The sequence below is a fragment of the Heptranchias perlo genome, chromosome 40 (genome assembly GCF_035084215.1).
Source record: "Heptranchias perlo isolate sHepPer1 chromosome 40, sHepPer1.hap1, whole genome shotgun sequence".
NCBI lineage: Eukaryota > Metazoa > Chordata > Chondrichthyes > Hexanchiformes > Hexanchidae > Heptranchias > Heptranchias perlo.
Genome location: NC_090364.1, coordinates 1705889 through 1726679, shown reverse-complemented (window position 1 = coordinate 1726679; position 20791 = coordinate 1705889). Strand labels below are relative to the sequence as shown.

Sequence of the window (20791 nt, the reverse complement as noted above, 5' to 3'; positions counted from 1 at the left end):
GAGGCGGAGAGATGGAGAGGCGGAGAGATGGAGAGATGGAGAGGCGGAGAGATGGAGAGATGGAGAGGCGGAGAGATGGAGAGGCGGAGAGATGGAGAGATGGAGAGGCGGAGAGATGGAGAGGCGGAGAGATGGAGAGGCGGAGAGATGGAGAGATGGAGAGGCGGAGAGATGGAGAGGCGGAGAGATGGAGAGGCGGAGAGATGGAGAGATGGAGAGGCGGAGAGATGGAGAGGTGGAGAGATGGAGAGATTTAGGGAGGAAGTTAGGATTAGGGTCAAATTTCTGTCTTTCTTTTAAATTGGAATAATTACAGTAAAATCCTGATTGGATGTTCTATTTTTTCACTGTTGGATGTTTTAATGTTGTCGTGACGGAGAAGGCTGCAGGGGATTCCGGGTGAAGCTTTTCTCCCCTGCGGCTCTCTTCCTGAAAACCTGAATAATCTGCTCAATTTGTCCTCTTGATCACCTCTCTCGGCTACACTGCCTTTCTGTTTAAACACAAACACCAGGACACATGGTATCAACAAAACAGCACGATGAGAGAGTGCAAGGTCATGGAAAGAAATCTGCATCCAGCCAGCTAACGTCACTCCCTGACTCCCACCTGCACCTTCAGTCATCGTCATCAACCCAACACATCCCACCTTCCACCCTCTACACCTGATCTTCTAGTACAAATTATCCAATGGCATTCAGTTACTCGAGAGCATGAGCGAGTGAGTGAGTTGCACAGTAAATAAATATCATCGCATTGGAACATAGATTAAAAAATGATTATATATCAGACACTGGCCATTTCAGAGACCCGATGAGTTATTGGAACGTGTGATGGAATTGAGAGTGCAGAATTCCTACTGTTTCAGACACTCCAAAACCGTCGTGAACCATTCTCTGAGCTAGAAATGGACCTGCATAATTGACAGAATCTAAGGGAATATTGCAGTTTGTTTCATCAGATCTTCACCCAGCTTTTTATTTTGTGTTTTATTATTTTTATTAGTTTTATTATTTTTCTCCATTTCTCCTCCTGTTACGCACATTCCCAGCCAAAAGGAGGCGCTGCAGTCCCACGGTGGGGCCTCCACCAATGAGAGGAGGCATGTAAGTGTCTGGGGTGTCAGTCTAGACACAGCCAGGAAAGGGGGCGGGGGGGCAGGGGGGGCAGGGGGGCGAATGAAGGAGATGCCTCCCCCAATTTATTTTGGCACAGATCAGGCTCAGTGGGCAACACTCTGGCCTCTGAGTGAGAAGGTCATGAGTTCAAGTCCCACTCCAGAGACTTAAGCACAAAATCCAGGTCCACTGCCAGGGAGTGCTGCACTATCAGAGGTGCCGCCTTTCAGGTGGGACGTTCAACCGGGGCCCTGTCTGCCCTCTCAGGTGGACGTAAAAGATCCCATTGCGATTTAAGCAGTGGTTTCCCAGGAAACTATCAGGAGTTTTCTGTAACTTAGATTACAGCAACAAAATACCATTAGTGTTACACATTCTTAGACACAAGATAAGATAGGCCCAGCCACTCACTGCTTTTTTCTACAAGTAAAGGTTACTTATTGAAACTACAATTTGATTTATTAATTCAGTAACCAGTTCTCTACACACCCCCATCAAAGAATCAAATCTCCCACCTTCTCTCAGTTTTCCTCTCTTGGTTTCAGCCACTCTGACCCTACAGTAACCACCAGACTGAGATCCCTGCAAATATCCATCACTTCTTGTGTGACAGCTTGCCTCAGTGGGTCGCACTCTCGCCTCTATGTCAGAAAGGCATGGGTCCGAGTCCCACTCCAGAGACTTGAGCACAAACTTTAGGTGACAGTACAGCACTGAGGGGGTGTCGTGGGGGCAGTACCGAGGGGGCAGTACCGAGGGGGCGCCGCACTGTCAGTACCGAGGGGGCGCCGCACTGTCAGTACCGAGGGGGCGCCGCACTGTCGCGGGGGCAGTACCGAGGGGGGTGTCGCGGGGGCAGTACCGAGGGGGCAGTACCGAGGGGGCGCCGCACTGTCAGTACCGAGGGGGCGCCGCACTGTCAGTACCGAGGGGGCGCCGCACTGTCGCGGGGGCAGTACCGAGGGGGCGCCGCGCTGTCAGTACCGAGGGAGCGCCGCGCTGCCTCATTACCAGTTATTTGTCTTCCTGCTCCTCAGTTCATTTATTATCAGCCATGTGACACTCAGGTAGCTCAATCTCCTGTGTTTTGTCCCCATTCTCAGGATGGGTCGGGTCAGGACAGGACATTTGGATAGAAAGTGAAGGTGACTGACATTCGGGGAACAGTTTGAGGCATGAACCAAGCTTAAACACAATGAGGATTCCATGTTGTGACAGTTCTACCATTCCCCATCACATCCAGGAAACCTGGCATGCACAATATCATTTTAATTGTCATTATGGGTTACTGTGCAGTTTGTGTTTTACAAAAGCAACAAAGGACTTTCAGCAAAGTGACTAGGAAGAGGAATTCACCCAGAGTTCCTGCTGTTGATCACCTGCCGGAGAGTACAGAGAACGATGCACGAGGACGGGCTCGGCTCCCGATGACCAAATCCCGACCACACGTACTGCCCGACCACACACACTGCCCGGGGACACGCACTGCCCGGGGACACGTACTGCCCGGGGACACGTACTGCCCGGGGACACGTACTGCCTGACCACACGTACTGCCCGACCACACACACTGCCCGGGGACACGTACTGCCCGGGGACACGCACTGCCCGACCACACACACTGCCCGGGGACACGTACTGCCCGGGGACACGTACTGCCCGGGGACACGCACTGCCCGACCACACACACTGCCCGGGGACACGTACTGCCCGGGGACACGCACTGCCCGACCACACGCACTGCCCGACCACACGCACTGCCCGGGGACACGCACTGCCCGGGTACACGCACTGCCCGGGGACACGCACTGCCCGACCACACGCACTGCCCGACCACACGCACTGCCCGGGGACACGCACTGCCCGGGGACACGCACTGCCCGACCACACGTACTGCCCGGGGACACGCACTGCCCGACCACACGCACTGCCTGACCACACGCACTGCCCGGGTACACGTACTGCCCGACCACACGCACTGCCCGACCACACGCACTGCCCGGGGACACGCACTGCCCGGGTACACGCACTGCCTGACCACACGCACTGCCCGACCACACGCACTGCCCGGGGACACGTACTGCCCGACCACACGCACTGCCCGGGTACACGCACTGCCCGGGGACACGCACTGCCCGGGTACACGTACTGCCCGGGTACACGTACTGCCCGACCACACGCACTGCCCGGGTACACGCACTGCCCGGGGACACGCACTGCCCGGGTACACGTACTGCCCGGGTACACGCACTGCCCGGGTACACGTACTGCCCGGGTACACGTACTGCCCGACCACACGTACTGCCCGGGGACACGTACTGCCCGGGTACACGTACTGCCCGACCACACGCACTGCCCGGGTACACGCACTGCCCGGGGACACGCACTGCCCGGGTACACGTACTGCCCGGGTACACGCACTGCCCGACCACACGTACTGCCCGGGGACACGTACTGCCCGGGGACACGTACTGCCCGGGGACACGTACTGCCCGACCACACGCACTGCCCGACCACACGTACTGCCCGGGGACACGTACTGCCCGACCACATGCACTGCCCGACCACACGCACTGCCCGGGGACACGCACTGCCCGGGTACACGTACTGCCCGGGTACACGCACTGCCCGACCACACGTACTGCCCGGGGACACGTACTGCCCGGGGACACGTACTGCCCGGGGACACGTACTGCCCGACCACACGCACTGCCCGACCACACGCACTGCCCGACCACACGTACTGCCCGGGGACACGTACTGCCCGGGGACACGTACTGCCCGGGGACATGTACTGCCCGGGGACACGTACTGCCCGACTACATGCACTGCCCGACCACACGTACTGCCTGGGCACACGCATGAAAATGGCAGCTGGGCGATGGAGCGGAGAGTTTCTGACAAGGAGAGTCAGCAACTTCAGGAGAGGAGTGCAGACAATCGGAAACAGGAAAGGGTTAACTGTCAACTAGCCAGAAACCACTTAATTATTTGAACAAGTTCCACCCCAGGCTGGAGTCTCAACAAAGATCACTCATTAACCAGCGAGAGACAGAAACCTCCCCGCCCCCCTCGCCCCCCCCTCAGGCACAAGCTCAGATTAAAGTGTTACAAAGAATTACTTCTACAAAGTTCCATTCCAGTGAATCATTCCATCCAAGTCACTACTCACTATTTAGCAAATATTCTATTGCTATGGATTTTCTTTATTCATTCTGGAGATGTGGGCGTCGCTGGCGAGGCTGGCATTTATTGCCCATCCCTAATTGCCCTCGAGAAGGTGGTGGTGAGCCGCCTTCTTGAACCGCTGCAGTCCGTGTGGTGAAGGTTCTCCCACAGTGCTGTTAGGTCCTAGGTCGAAACTGAGCTATCTGTTCCGTTTTATTCTTCTTATCCTTTTCTGTATTGTTTTGATGCAACTGAGTGTCTCGCTGGGCCACTTCAGAGGGCAGTTAAGAGTCAACCACGTCGGTGTGGGACTGGAGTCACGTATAGACCCAGACCGGGTAAGGACGGCAGGTTCCCTTCCCTAAAGGACATTAATGAACCAGTTGGGTTTTTATGACAATCCGACAGATTCACGGTCACTTTTACTGAAACCAGATTTTTATTTCCAGATTTCTTCCTAAACTGAATTCCATTCTCAGACTGCCCTCAGTGGGATTTGAACTCACGTTGCGGGGATTATTCGTCCAGGCCGGTTCTATGGCACGTTGCATTGGGTTGGTGCTGCGTTTCATGGTGGTGGAGCTGGGACCTCGCTCGAGCTTCAGGTGAGAGTTTCCAATTCATGAAGAATTCTTTGCTGCTCTCAGTGCTGAGAGGTGATATTCTGTCCTTTCCAACATGTGTCATTTTATGGGGTTTAGACCTGGCGTTCAACCCAAAATCAGTCAAAATCTAACCTCTGTCATACAATGAAAATCAGCTGAATCACAGGCTCAAAGGACAGGTAACAACAACAACAACTTGCATTTATATAGCGCCTTTAACGTAGTAAAACGTCCCAAGGCGCTTCACAGGAACGATTATCAAACAAAATTTGACACCGAGCCACATAAGGAGATATTAGGACAGGTGACCAAAAGCTTGGTCAAAGAGGTAGGTTTTAAGGAGCGTCTTAAAGGAGGAGAGAGAGGCGGAGAGGTTTAGGGAGGGAATTCCAGAGCTCAGGGCCTAGGCAGCTGAAGGCACGGCCGCCAATGGTGGAGCGAAGGGAATGGGGGAAGCGCAAGAGGCCAGAATTGGAGCAGTGCAGAGATCTCGGAGGGTTGTGGGACTGGAGGAGGTTACAGAGATAGGGAGGGGTCGAGGCCACGGAGGGATTTGAAACACAAGGACGGGAATTTTATTATCATCCTCACAAGTACTAGTGTCTGATTTTACACATCTGAAGCATTTCCCATATTTACACACACATTTCTTGTGTACAAGTGTGCACAATACTGGCAACATACATTGTGCAGTCAGTACACTCACTGAACATTTGTTTTGTTGTGTCTTAGATGCACGTTCAGAGACACCAGAGTTATGAGGACAAGAGACGAGTGAACTGAATGTGACCCTGGGCCAACTGAGAGTCAGCAATTAAAAATGAGCGAGTTTGGAATCAAATACAAACCCCAACTTTCAGCAGGGAGTCCCAGAATCGAGGTGAGCGAGGAGGCAGACGACTGCCTGTTACTCAGGCACTGAGCCTCGTTATTAGCAGTGAGGGTCTCTCACTGGGTGTATTGGTGCTAGCAGGAATCCCCTGGGTTATCGATGCTTCGCCAGTCCCCGAGTGCAGACAATTGGGTGATGGTCACGAGTTTCTGCCAGCGTGGTGCTGGGCCTCCAGATTCAGTAACCGGTCTGAAACCAGGAGCTGTTTACCACAGAGAGCAGAGCAGGTGTTACCTCAGTGACGGCACGGCTAGCCCAGCTTCGGTTGTTTTGGAAACATAGTTATTTCCCTCAGCGGTTCATTAACCATCAACAGGTGGTGGTTTAGCATCAATAATGGGAGCAGGCACTCCCCTGGCAGAGTTAAACCATATCTCTCACTGTACATGGAACATGATGTGGAGATGCCGGTGATGGACTGGGGTGGACAAATGTAAGGAATCTTACAACACCAGGTTATAGTCCAACAGTGTTATTTGAAAATTGTTGGACTATAACCTGGTTGATTTTCAAATAAAACTGTTGGACTATAACCTGGTGTTGTAAGATTCCTTACATTTGTACTTGGAACAGATACACAACATCACGTCAATCACTTTGAGAATAAGGCCCATCCCTTGGGGAGAGGGAAGGTGCCTCTCCACTCTGCTCAAATTAATCAGCCTGAGTGTGACAGACGCAGAGCTGGTTAGTGGTGTCTCCTCGAGCCACAGTGACACTGATCCTAGTTAACGTATAACCGTGTCCCTGATACCTGCTCCACATAAAGGTCAGATCAGCCATGAGAAAATTGAATGGCAGAGTATGCTCGAGGGGCTGAATGGCCTCCTCCTGTTCCTATGTTACTCACAAGTACACCTGGAGCATTTCCCGTATTTATATACGTATAACTAGTGCACAAGACTGGTCACATTGATTGTGCATTCAGCACAGTCGCTGAATGTTTGTTTGTTGTGTATTAGATGCATGTTAGGAGACACCAATGACAAGAGAACAAGAGTCGTGTGAAATGAACGTGACTCTGGCCAAGTGACTCAAAAAATCCGGGCCCATCTTCCCCCAGCTTCATGTTTGAATCCCTCCAATCAGGTTTCTCCCCTGCCACTGTACTAAAACAGCCCTAATCAAAGTCACAACTGACATCCCATGTGACTGTGACCGTGGTGAACTCTCCCTCCTCATCCTTCTCCACCTGTCCGCAGCCTTTGACACGGTCGACCACACCATCCTCCTCCAGCACCTCTCCTCCGGCGTCCAGCTGGGTGGGACTGCCCTCGTCTGGTTCCACTCTTATCTATCCAGTCACAGCCAGAGAATCACCTGCAATGGCTTCCCTTCCTGCTCCAGCACCGTTACCTCTGGAGCCCCCCAAGGATCTATTCTTGACCCCTCCTATTTCTCATCTACATGCTGCCCCACAATATCGCCTGTCTCCACTCCTGCCTCAGCTCATCTGCTGCTGAAACCCTCATCCATGTCTTTGTTCCCTCCAGACTGACTACTCCAATGATCTCCTGGCCGGCCTCCCATCTTCCACCTTCCGTAAACTTGAGCTCATCCAAAACTCTGCTGCCCGTATCCTAACTCGCACCAAGTCCCGTTCACCCATCACCCCTGTGTTCACTGACCTACATTGGCTCCCAGTCCAGTAACACCTCAATTTTAAAATTCTCATCTTTGTTTTCAAATCCCTCCATGGTCTCGCCCCCTCCCTATCTCTGTAACCTCCCCCAACCTCCTCCGAGATCTCTGCACTCCTCCAATTCTGGCCTCCTCAATGGAAATAAAAATCAGGAGAGGTGTAAAATGAGCTATCACCCGTTTTACACAATTACACAAAGTCCAAACCTACACCAGAGCGTGATCCCAGAGAGAGGGGTGGAGACTAAAACCCTGGAATCATTTAAGAAACAATTGGATGGTACAATTAGGTGATGATAGGATCTCTCTGGCTGAATGGCCTCCCTCAGCTGGAGTTATTACCTGATCCTGGGCTGGGTGAAACTCATTGTGGACGGTCAATACAAGATTCCATCAGCGCTGCGTGAGCTGGGAGTGCCACCTATTGGAGCAGACAGGGGAGTCACTTGGTTTAAATGAGCTTCGTGCCTGTAATTGGCCACACAGACAATCCCTAATTCAGGGCAATACTTGGATTAGATTAAAAGATTGGCCTAGGTCTGGTGTTAGTGAATTATTGTCTGTTTGGATATTTTTTCCCCAATTTCTTTTCCCTGATAGGCATGATTAATACCCTCTAATCCCCTCCCTGTACCCCACAGAAGGGTAAATCTAATCCCTCCCTGTACCCCACAGAGGGGTAAATCTAATCCCCTCCCTGTACCCCACAGAGGGGTAAATCTAATCCCTCCCTGTACCCCACAGAGGGGTAAATCTAATCCCCCCCTGTACCCCACAGAGGGGTAAATCTAATCCCCCCCAAACCCACAGAGGGGTAAATCTAATCCCTCCCTGTACCCCACAGAGGGGTAAATCTAATCCCCCCCTGTACCCCACAGAGGGGTAAATCTAATCCCCCCCAAACCCACAGAGGGGTAAATCTAATCCCCCCCTGTACTCCACAGAGGGGTAAATCTAATAATCTCATCTAAACAAAGTACTGAAGATTAACAGGAGCCTGAAGACCAATAAAGATCTGCTGTAGTACCACTCTCTCGACACCAGAGTGCCCCAGTGAGCAATGAAAATGCTACAAGAAAGAACACTGAACCTTTCAATTTACAAAATGACCACGAGTTTCTCAAAGACCATTTCCTGCAGACCCCGTACATCAGACCTGTGGAATAATCCACTCCGATCCCAATCCGTTCCATTATTTTCACACAGGAAATCTGTAAATTCAAATTAAGCCTAACACCACAGGATTTTCATAAATTATAGAAGAACAATGCATTGTGGGGTGGTGCTACAGGACTGGAGGGTTACAAATATCAGAGGGATAAACCCTGGCAATTAGAGGCCAGTCAGACTAACGTCGGTGCTGGGGAAACTTGTAGAGACAATAATCCGGGGCTAAATTAATTGGCATTTGGAAAAATATGGGCTAATAAATGAAAGTCAGCACGGATTTGCTTAAGGCAAATCATGTTTGACTAACTTGATTGAGTTCTTTGATGAAGTAATGGAGGGTTGATGGCATGTTTATGGACTTTCAAAAGGCCTTTGATAAAGTATCAAAGACTTGTTAGCAAAATGAAAGCCCATGGGATTAAAGGGACAGAGGCAGCGTGGATACAAAATTGGCTAAGGGACAGAAAGCAGAGAGTGGTGGTGAACAATTGTTTTTCAGACTGGAGGGAAGTATACAGTGATATTCCCCAGGGGTCAGTGTTGGGACCACTGCTCTTACTGATATTTATTAATGACCTGGATTTGGGTACAGGGTATAATTTCAAACTCAGAAATGTAGTAAACAATGTGGAGGATAGTAACAGACTTCAGGAGGACATACTGGTGAAATGGGCAGACACATGGCAGATGAAATTTAACGCAGAGAAGTGTGAAGTGATTCATTTTGGTAGGAAGAATGAGGAGAGGCAATATAAACTAAATGGTACAATTTTAAAGGGGGTGCAGGAAGAGAGACCCTGGGGGTGTATGTACATAAGCCTTTGAAGGTGGCAGGATAAGTTGAGAAGGCTGTTAACAAGGCATTCAGGGTCCCTGCTTTATATATAGAGGCATAGAGTACAAAAGCAAGGAAGTTATAGTAAACTTTTATAAAACATGCTTAGGCCTCAGCTGGAGTATTGTGGCCAATTCTGGGCACTGCACTTTAAGAAGGATGTGAAGGCCTTAGCGAGGGTGCAGAAGAGATTTACTAGAATGGTTCCAGGGATGAGGGACTTCAGTTATGTGGAGAGACTGGAGAAGCTGGGATTGTTCTCCTTAGAACAGAGAAGGTTAAGGGGAGATTTGATAGAGGTGTTCAAAATCATGAACAGTTTTGACAGAGTAAATTGGGAGAAACTGCTTCCAGTGGCAAAAGGGTCAGTAACCAGAGGACACAGATTTAAGGTGATTGGCAAAGAACCAGAGGGGAGACTAGGAGATTTTTTTTACGCAGCGAGTTGTTCTGATCTGGAATTCACTGCCTGAAAGGGCGGTGGAAGCAGATTCAATGGTAACTTTCAAAAGGGAATTGGATAAATACTTGAAGGGAAAAAAATACAGGGCGATGGGGAAAGAGCAGGGGAATGGGACTAATTGGATCGATCTTTCAAAGAGCCGGCACTCGCACGATGGGCCGAATGGCCTCCTACGATGACACTATGAGAAGGAAACATTAAAAGTCTGCTCTTTCTAATCTCGAGTTTCAGCAAACCATTAAAAAGGATTTAAAACATTTTTCTATATTTATTTCAGCTTCCAGATAATTTACCAAGAAACTGTGGGGAAAATAAAGTTATTTGAAATCTATTTTCCTTTATCTCGGTGAATTTACCTGATTTTTTGCAGTTCATCATTTTCAGCCTTGGTTCCCGAATAAAGTTTCTTTAATCTGGTCCAGTTTTACCCGACAGTTCGAACAGAGCTCTGTTCTAAAGTATTCACCCGCGGCTTTATATAAAAATATCAAAAATTTAAGTTCACGAGTTCTCACAGGAGGAACACATTTACTCTGGACATTCCCCCCATGCTCACAACCCACCTGATTCCACCACATTATCCATTGGTCAGAGCTCCGGGTCCAGACTATCCTGGTATCCGGTCTGGGGCAGGGGTTTAAAAGAACCATTCGTTTATAAACCGGCTCCTGGCGGCACCAAACTCGGTGCCCCTGAGTTATTTCAGCATTTAACTCATCAGTTCCAGTCCATAGACTGGGCTCTCTTCCAGCCCCACCACTCACTCACTCACTCACACACAGAGACAGCTCTCTTCTCCCACCCCCCAACCACCTTGAATTGTCCCATTAATCAGTCAGTGTATTGTTAACACTGGTGGTACTATGAAGGAACACCGACTGCCATTAACCCATTAACAGGACACGAATCCTTTGCCCTGAACATTACTCACAGCAGGTTGTCAAAGCTGGTTGGACGTATTCCTGGAGGTTTCATCACATGATCTCACCATCCTGTCAGGTTAAACAGTCTTTATTCCCATCTCCAATATTATAACTAAAAAAAAATGTGGGTTTTTTTTCCTATTTAACATCCTGGAGCATTGGCAACCCTCCTCAGAACAAAACCTCAGTTGTCTACCAGCGCTCAACCTCATCTGGGGGTGCTCTTTCAAACTGCTCTTTTCCAGTTCAGGGATGGGGGGGGGAAGCCCGGTCAATACAATGAAGGTAAGACAGCAGCTCTTGTTCAGAAACACTTGGGTGAACTATTTCACACAGCATTGATAAACTGCAATCCTTTCTCTCTCAGCATCAGGCAGCCTTACACGTAGGACTGATAGAATTCAGGAAATATTCCCCCTCAAGTTCTCAATCACACCAGACTTATGATCTGATACCAAATGAAATGGGGAGTAAAAGCATTAACTTGCATTATTCATTCACTGCTGACTAGTGCAGAGAAATCATTGTTATACTTTACAAGGGATGAAAATACTTAACAGAATCTGGGGGATAAAGAGAAAAGAAAACCGCTTTAATCAAACAGATGAGCTAAACACCTTTAAAAAGGAAATGGATTGATAGCAAGAAAGGGGACTGAGGGTCGTAGATATTTACAGCACTCGATTTTTGGGGATTAGGTAAGGGAGCGAACCAGTGTTCCTTAAAGCTGACAGTGGTTGAGTCAATGATAGGCCGTAATGTATGGTCCATAGATGGAGCAGGTTTGATTGGCCTTTCCTTGCTCCCAACCTATTTATTCCACAGACACTATTTAGATCAGGATGGTAAATGTCAAAAAATAACAGTTAGGGTTAATAGGCGTTGATCAGATTGGGAAGTGTTGCAGTGCCCGCCACAAGTCCAATCTCCACCAAATACCGTACTCAGCCAATCGCCGTCTCCACCAAATACCGTACCCAGCCAATCGCCATCTCCACCAAATACCGTACCCAGCCAATCGCCGTCTCCACCAAATAGCGTACCCAGCCAATCGCCGTCTCCACCAAATACCGTACTCAGCCAATTGCCACCTGCACCAAATACCATACCCAGCCAATCGCCGTCTCCACCAAATAGCGTACCCAGCCAATCGCCATCTCCACCAAATACCGTACTCAGCCAATCACCATCTCCACCAAATACCGTACTCAGTCAATCACCACCTGCACCAAATACCGTACTCAGCCAATCACCACCGTTGGCACAAAATACACCATGAGACCCCACGAGAGTTGTGCTCGCGGTATTGTATGGATGATTTGGATTTGGGCTCAGCAAGCACAATCTCAAAATTTGCTAAAATAAAATTGTTGGACTATAACCCGGTGTTGTAAGATTCTTTACATTTGTCAACCCCAGTCCATCACCGGCATCTCCACATCAAAATTTGCTGTAACACAAAAGTAGGAGGTTTGGCAAACTGTGAGGACGACAAATGGAATAAGCAGGCAGGGAGCTGATACAATTAATGTGGATAAGTGTGAAGTTATACATTGAGAGAAAAACAAATAATGGGGCTATAAACTGACAGGTAGATAAAGCCATAAAAAGACCAACAGCATTTTGGGTTTAATAGGGGTAGAGTACAAGAATAAAAAAGTAATAAATTTATACAAAACATAAGATAGCCACAGTTAAGAGTACAGTTGCAACTTGTGTGCTGTTTTAGATGCTCCATCATAGAAAGGACATTAAAGCAATAGAGCACAGATTCACCGGGATAACACCAGCCATAGGAAACTGCGCGGACCTGAAATACTGTTTGCACTGGAGCAGGGACAGCTAATGGAAGATTTAACAGGTTTTAAAATTATGAAGGGCTTTAATGGAATAGGGAAGAATATTTCCTTAGGGTGGGGCATTAAATACAGTACCCAGCCAATCACCACCGTCTGCACCAAATACAGTACCCAGCCAATCACCACCGCCTGCAAATACAGTACCCAGCCAATCCTTACTGTCTGCGCTAAATAGAATATCCAGCCAATCTCCACCATCCGCACCAAACAGTACCCAGCCAATCCTTACCATGTTCAGACACAAGGATGTATGGAAGTTAGCAAGCTGTCTGGGAGAGCAGGGCTGAGTATTTACTGTATATACTCAGATACAAGTATGTCTATCAGGATCCAAGTGTGGTGGGAGTGGGCAGTCATGTTAAACATCACCCTCTGGCTAGTTTCTTGTGGAGCAGTTTCTCCAAGGACAATAGACTCAGCAGCCTGTTGCCAGTCTGCAATCAGCCGTTTACCTGTTCTGTTCCCCCAGTGTGGGGATATTTAAATAGCTGCTTTCCTTCCAGACTTCGACTTTAGTGCAAGCTCCACTTCCAACATAAGATCAGAGAAAGCCCAGCAGGATAGATACAGGGGCAGAAGATGTAATAATCGGCTGGAGGAGGCAAGGATGCAGTCAGGACAGAGCCTTTCATGCCATATTGCAGCAATGGAGGAGCAGAGCAGACAGGAATGTGGTGGTTGAGATGAGAACAGAGAACATAGTAGCGGACATCAGGTGAGAATTTAGGCAGATGGAAGCTCTGTAACCCGGTCTTATACATCGAACACTTACATACAGGTATACACAGTACACAGTGAAACACGACACAAAGTTCATCTTAGAGTCCAACAAGTGGGCAGCCTGGACGGCCAATAATAAGGAAGCTCCAACCCTGGCACTGAATAAACATTGACAAACGTACATGAAAAATGTTTTATTTTTTCATACAAGCACTAACTGCTTTTTAAACGCAGAACTGTACAGATTCCTGACAAAGTATTTTCCAATACAATATCTTATGCACAGGTTAGAACAAAATACATGATGTACAACATTTCTGATTTCTTTCTCCTTTTTTTTCCTCAAAATTGTACAAGGTCTCTAAACGAAAGCTCTCTTCCAAGAACAATTGTGTGTTCAGACTGTGAGCCTGATACTGGGTCACTGAGGTCAATCAGCAGCACGGAGAACAGAACCCGATCTTGGCACAGGGTCTACACTTCCTGGTTACTGCAGGTCCCTGTCCTCCAAGTATCTGTACTCGAATGTGAAGCCTTCTTTTTTTCTCTGGCCCCATTTCTCATAGTCAAAGTAAATGTATGTTCCCTGTTGGGTGAGAAAAAAAGCCTAGTAAGATGTAAACATCAGTACAGGGGCAAAGGTTTACACAGCTATCGTTCCTGTGAGGCACACAGGGTCTGGAATTTCACTTCTCCAGTTTGTTGCCTAATCCATTGTGATCGATTCACCTGTCTCCAGTGGGTGGTGAAGAGGTTAACCCACTCCCAAAGACAGCTCCATCCCAGCTGTCAATGCTGCTCGGAATTTGGGCAACAGGCAACGCAAGTCAATCAAGTGTCACCTTATGCCCATTTCTTTAACCAGAGGGGTCACTGGGAGCATTGAGTGCATCAGACCCAACACACACTATAACACAGCACTGCACCTCCACCATTGTACAATACTCCAGGCTCCCCACTCCCACTATACACTGGGACAATCTACCTCCATCTCCTGTTACCACTGCCGATTCGTGGGTGATTTCACACGATGGAGGCATAGCTTATCCATACTGTTCGGGACTGACATCACCTACCCTCAAATTGTACTGAGTCAGAATAAACTCCAACCCTATTGGTGCAGAACAGAGTCTCTGTGTGCGATGGGAACAGGAGAGATACAGATAACGGGTGGATTGTGGACAGAGCGCTTAATACCATGAAATAATATTACACTAGAAGGTCTTACAATATCAAGAAAATTAAGGGAGAAAATCAAAATGTGAGGAGGAAATTCAGGCAGAAATAGCATCAGGGAAACCAGTTTGAGAAAGAACGTTTCCCACAGCAAGCAGCCGCGGCCCACACCACACTCCCACTGCTACCCTGGGACTACCGCAGCACTCAGTCCTGAAGGCACAAAACTCGCCTCTGATTATCACACTGGACTGACTGCGTAAGGAGCCAAACCTCAAACTCACAGCAAGTTCTCAATAACCTGAACCACCAGACTGCTGGTGAGAGTAGGCAGAGGCAGGCAAGTGGCATGTCAGTGGTGAGTGTGGGAAATAGTGCTGTACTGTTGGTGTGAAAACTTATTACGTTGGTTAATATGCAAATGAGTGAAGGGTGAAATGTACAAGAACACCATCAAAAATACAATTTGCTGCAGAGGAACCAGTCAGTTTTCTTCACAAGAATCTGTTAGGGGCCAAATGTAACCCACAAAAATATTGAGGTTTAACCTTGGCTCCCACAGGGGAACGTCTATGGATGATGTTTATATGGACTTCCAGAAGGCATTCAATAAAGTTCCTCATGAGACTGTTAGCTAAAGTTGAAGCTCATGGAACAGGGAAAACTATTGACCTGGTTAGGAAATTGGCCGAGCGGCAGGAGACAGAGAGTGGGGATAATGGGCAGGTACTCAAATTGGCAGGGTGTGACTAGTGGTGCCCCACAGGGATCTGTGTTGGGGCCTCAATTATTCACTATTTATTAACATAGATGACAGGATAGAGAGCCACATATCCAAGTTTGCCGATGACAAAGACAGGCAGCATTGTAAGCAGTGTAGATGGAAGCATAAAATTAGAGAGATATTAATAGATTAAGGGAATGGGCAAAACTGTGGCAGATGGACTTCAATGTAGGCAAGTGTTAGGTCATCCACTTTGGACCTTAAAAGGATAGATCAGAGTACTTTCTAAATGGGGAAACTCTCGAAACAGTGGAGGTCCAAAGAGACTTAGGGGTCCATGTACACAGATCGTTAAAATGTCATGGAAAGGTACAGAAAATAATCAAAAAGGCTAATGGAATGCTGGCCTTCATATCTAGACAACTAGAAAACAAGGGGGTAGAAACTATGCTACACTATACAAAGCCCTGGTTAGACCACACCTGGAGTTCTTGTTCAGTTCTGGGCACCGAACCTTGGGAAAGGATAAATTGGCCTTGGAAGGAAAGCAGCGTAGATTTACTAGAATGATACCTGGTCGCCAAGGGTTAAATTACGAGACGAGATTACACAAACTCGGGTTGTATTCCCTGGAATTTACAAGAAACAAGGAAAAGGAGCAGAAGTAGGCCATAAGGCCCCACGAACCTGCTCCACCATTCAAGATCATGGCTGATCTTCGACCTCTTCTCCACTTTCCCGCCCGATTCCCACATCCCTTGATCCCCTTAGAGTCCAAAAATCTATCTCAGCCTTGGATATACTCAACGACTCAGCATCCACAGCCCTCTGGGGTAGAGAATTCCAAAGATTCACCACCCTCCGAGTGAAGAAATTCCTTCTAGTCTCAGTCCTAATTGGCCGACCCCTTATCTTGAGACTATGTCCCCTAGTTCTAGACTCTCCAGCCAGGGGAAACAACCTCACAGCATCTACCCTGTCAAGCCCTCTAAGAATTTTATATGTTTCAATGAGATCGCCTTTCATTCTTCTAAACTCGAGATTACAGGCCCATTCCACTCAACCTCTCCTCGTAGGACAACCCTCTCATCCCAGGAATCAATCTACTGAACCTTCATTGCACCGTCTCCAAGGCAAGTATATCCTTCCTTAGATAAGGAAACCAAAACTGTACACAGTACTCCAGATGTGGTCTCACCAAAGCCCTGTACAATTGCAGCAAGACCTCCTTACTATTATACTCCAACCTCCTTGCAATAAAGGCCAACATGCCATTTGCCTTCCTAATTGCTTGCTGTACCTGCATGCTAACTTTGTGTTTCACGTACGAGGACACCCGAGTCTCTCTGAACACCAACATTTAATAGTTTCTCACCATTTAAAAAATATTCTGTTTTTCTATTCTTCCTACCAAAGTGAATAACCTCACATTTCCCCACATTATACTCAATCTGCCACCTTCTTGCCCACTCACTTAACCTGTCTATATCCCTTCGCAGACTCTGTGCCCTCCTCACAGCTTACTTTCCCACCTAGCTTTGTATCGTCAGAAAACTTGGATACATTACACTCGGTCCCTTCATCTAATCATTGATATAGATTGTAAATAGCTGAGGCCCAAGCACTGATCCTTGCAGCACCCCACTAGTTACTGAAAATGACCCGTTTATTCCTACTCTGTTTTCTGTCCGTTAACCAATTCTCTATCCATGCTAATATATTACCCTCAACCCATGAACACTTATCTTGTGTAACAACCTTTCATGTGGTACCTTATCGAATGCCTTTTGAAAATCCAAATATACTACATCCACTGGTTCCCCTTTATCCACCCTGCTGGTTACATCCTCAAAAAACTAAGATTTGTCAAACACTATTTCCCTTTCATAAAACCATGCTGACTCTGCTTAATCATATGATTTAAGTACCCTGTTACCACGTCCTTAATAATGGATTCCAGCATTTTCCCGACAACTGATATCAGGCTAACTGACATTAATTGAAAAGATTAAGGGTTGATTTGATTGAAGTTTAAGATACTAAGGGGAATTGATAGGGTAGATAGAGAGAAACTATTTCCGCTGGTTGGGGAGTCTAGGACTAGGGGACATAACCTAAAGATTAGAGCCAGGACTTTCAGGAGTGAAGTTAGGAAACACTTCTACACGCAGAGGGTGGTAGAAGTTTGGAATTCTCTTCCGCAAACGGCAGCTGATGCTAGCTCAATTGTTAATTTTAAACCTGAGATTGATAGATTTTTGTTAACCAAAGGTATTAAGGGATGTAGGGCTACAGCGGGTATATGGAGTTAGCTCACAAATCAACCATGATCTCAGTGAATGGCAGAACAGGCTCGAAGGGCTAAATGGCCTACTCCTGTTCCTATACCACCCCAGCAGGATAACTGGTTCCATCAACAGAACAAGAGCCCCGATCAGATCCATACCTGTTCATATTCGTCTGTGATTGTTTTTGGCTCTTCGTGTCTCTGGAACCACATCATGTACTTGGTGTGGAATCTCCAGGACTGCTTCTTCAAAGCTTTAGCAGCTAAATACTGGGACTTGGTCCCCTAGAAAAAGGAGATAAAAAAAGTGGCTGAAACCAGAGTTGCAACAATTCATAAGAGGTCAGGAGAAGGCCATTTGGCCCATCATGTCTGTGCCAGCTCTTTGAAAGAGCTATGCACTCCTTTCCCCATAGCCCTGCAAATTTTTCCTTTTCAAGTACTTATCCAATCCCCTTTTGAAAGTTACTGTTTCCACCACCCTTTCAGATTCCAGATCATAATAACTCGCTGCATAAAAAAAATTCTCATCTCCCCTCTGGTTCTTCTGCTGATTATCTTAAATCTGTGTCCTCTGGTTACCGATCTTCCTGCCAGTGGAAACAACTTCTCCTTATGTACTTTATCAAAACCAGTCATAATTTTGAACATCTCTGTTAAATCTCCCCTTAACCTTCTCTGCTCCATGGAGAACAATCCCAGCTTCTCTAGTTATTAGCCCACTTACCATGTTCTACCACAACAATAACTTTTGGGGCAATTTTTCCCCTTTTCCCCCCTTCTCTCCTAAAAAGGTACTGTTTTTTCCCCCTGGGGTACAATTCCATTGGTGATGGGCCCACCCACACCTCACCCACTGTCAGTAGATTTTCAAGCATTGAGGACATTACACTAGCCCAATCATCATCATCTGACCTCCACCGATCATTCCCAGCAGGGATTACTGAACAGAGACCAGCATCTGAAGCCTGGCTATTCATTCTCCCTCCCAACACCCAGAGGTGTCAATTGTAGCACATCAGTTTCTGCCTCAACAGCCAACTCAGCACAGACCAGGGTCTGAACCTGGGATCTTCCTGCTCTGTATGGCTCGGTTACACAGTCTTTCCGCAAGCTATTGGGGAAACCCTTTTCCAGTTATAAAAACCAAAAATCATTCAAGTACATTGAGAAATTGCTTTTTAAAAAATGTTTGATAAACCAATGCGAATCAATGCAAGAATACAGCAAATCACAGCATAGCAAAAGGCCAAACATATTAAAAATGGACCGTCATTTACTTCCTCTACTAACTGAGCCCCCAAATAAATGTATTTGGAAAAATGTGGGTAAATTTAACAATCTGATAAACACAGACCAGGTACAATCTCTGTTCTGTGCTGACTTAGCTAATTTGTGGTATTGCAGTGGGAGTGCTACACCTGGTTCGAGCTCCTGGAATTTGGGGGGGGGGGTTGGCAGTGGAGGAGGGAAATCCGGCTCCTTACTATCCAGTGACCTTTGCTGGAGAGTGAGCGTCTACGAACGCTGTCAAAAGAGGATTGGGCTCAGCTGTGGTGCCTCCATTGACCTGCCAATGCTCACTGTGTATCAAGACACACAGTGAAAGGGTATTTGGGCGATGTACAGGAGGTCACCCAGTACCTCTGGAACTGTACCCAGCAGAGCCTGTGCTGCAGGACACCCACCCTCTGTGGAACTGTACATAGCAGAGTGCCTTCAGGATGGAGATGTGAGAAAGTTGGAATTTAAAAAAAGCTTTTAAATGTCTTTTAGAATCCAAACAGAAATATTTCACGAGCTGTAGGTGCAGAGACATTGTGCACTGTGCCAATCCAGCAGACATGAAAAGGCATCAGCTATATTACACGTGAATTTTTAAATTAAGATCTTAAATCTCTGATGAAGCTCAGCTCACTGCTGTTGCTGCAATATTGCAGTGTGTAAAACAGCTTCATGTTTCCCTATAGAACTCTCTGCACTAATTCATTGCACTTGAAGCACTTTGAGCTGTGTCTGAGACACGTATTATATAGCCTCGTATCACAAGTCTTTACAGCAGGCAGGCCAGATGTTTGCAGTTGCAAGACGTTAACCTTTGGTGCCTTTTGCTCATTTACAACATGCAGTTTGAATTAGTGAACCACAAAGAACAGACAAGTCATTGAGATGAGGAATTCCACCTGGCAGATCGTGGGTGTCTGGAATGCAACACACAGGGGCAAAAGAGTGGAACGCACATTCGACACTCCATGCCAGAGATCCTGATCTCGTGGAGTTAGGGACTTACTTTTATTCACTTGTTTTCCAACCTTCTCCCTTTCTCCGCCCAAAGGAAGTGACTTATTTTGAAGTACACGGGTTCCAGGGTTCCTCTGAGCCCTCCAAGTGCCCATCCTTCACGTGCAAGACTGGGTAGTGAGTGCTGGCAAGCTGGTCAACTACAGTTGGCATCACAGCCAAGCCCAAACTTGAACTGACCAAACAAATACATTTTAATCAAGAGGCTATTGGATGGTAGGAACCCAGGCTGATTTAACTACCTAGCCCAGGAGCCGTGTTGAAGCTCTAGTAATGGGCAGCCAGCCCTCATGCAGAGAGCACGAGTGCAGATGATATTCAATGGAATTGGCCAGGGCAGCATAGAATTCCCTCGAGCTGCTGCCAACTGAGACCAATTTATGTTTTACGCTAGCACAAACCCAGGGCATGGTGCCAACTGGAAACCTGAGCAATGCTGTTTGGCCACCGTTAGAGAATGGTCAGCATCGCTCAGACCGATACCCACCTCCAGGTAGTAGAAGATGAAGAAAAGCGTTTCAGTAGACAATCGCTGGTAGAACTCCAGAGTGTCTGAATGGACCGGGGGAACCTGATGGTGATAAGGCGGTGTGGGACACGGATTGCGTGGGAGGTAGTGTCTGTAGGGGAAACAGAAAACAAATTCAAACACTTTTTAGAGACAATGGGAAATCTTGGAACTGGTTTATCAATAATACTTCTGTAATGGCAGGATTTTAAAAATACTGCATTGGGCAACACCTTAAACTTAACAATCCAACTTGGAATGACACTATCAGAATCCTGGGATCATGGCCATGGTGTAAGACAAGAAGCAACGTGTATTAATGTTTCAGTGTTAAATAGGGAGGCACAGTGCCCTTCTGTACCCAGCTCTGACCTGTGCCAGGTCTGACTGTGGGAATACAA

The 20791-nt window shown here is 47.4% G+C and overlaps 1 protein-coding gene and 1 long non-coding RNA gene across 5 annotated transcripts in view; one reads left to right on the top strand and one right to left on the bottom strand.

Annotated features, from left to right (window-relative positions):
• Positions 1 to 4273: 4273 nt before the first annotated feature.
• Positions 4274 to 10201, top strand: LOC137305471 (uncharacterized). The gene is made up of 4 exons (XR_010958720.1): positions 4274 to 4624; positions 4736 to 4891; positions 5624 to 5771; positions 10170 to 10201. It is a non-coding gene; the product is annotated as an uncharacterized lncRNA (long non-coding RNA).
• A 3372-nt stretch (positions 10202 to 13573) lies between these two features.
• LOC137305466 (CCR4-NOT transcription complex subunit 3-like) overlaps positions 13574 to 20791 on the bottom strand; it is a 68946-nt gene continuing 61728 nt past the window's right edge. For all 4 annotated transcript variants that reach the window (XM_067974301.1, XM_067974304.1, XM_067974302.1 and 1 more), the window contains exons 18-20: positions 20370 to 20502; positions 17741 to 17866; positions 13574 to 13980 (exon numbers count right to left, since the gene is read on the bottom strand). In XM_067974301.1, coding sequence (XP_067830402.1) covers positions 13882 to 13980; positions 17741 to 17866; positions 20370 to 20502 — 358 coding nt within the window. In that variant the 3' untranslated portion in view covers positions 13574 to 13881. The remainder of the gene's footprint in view (positions 13981 to 17740; positions 17867 to 20369; positions 20503 to 20791) is intronic.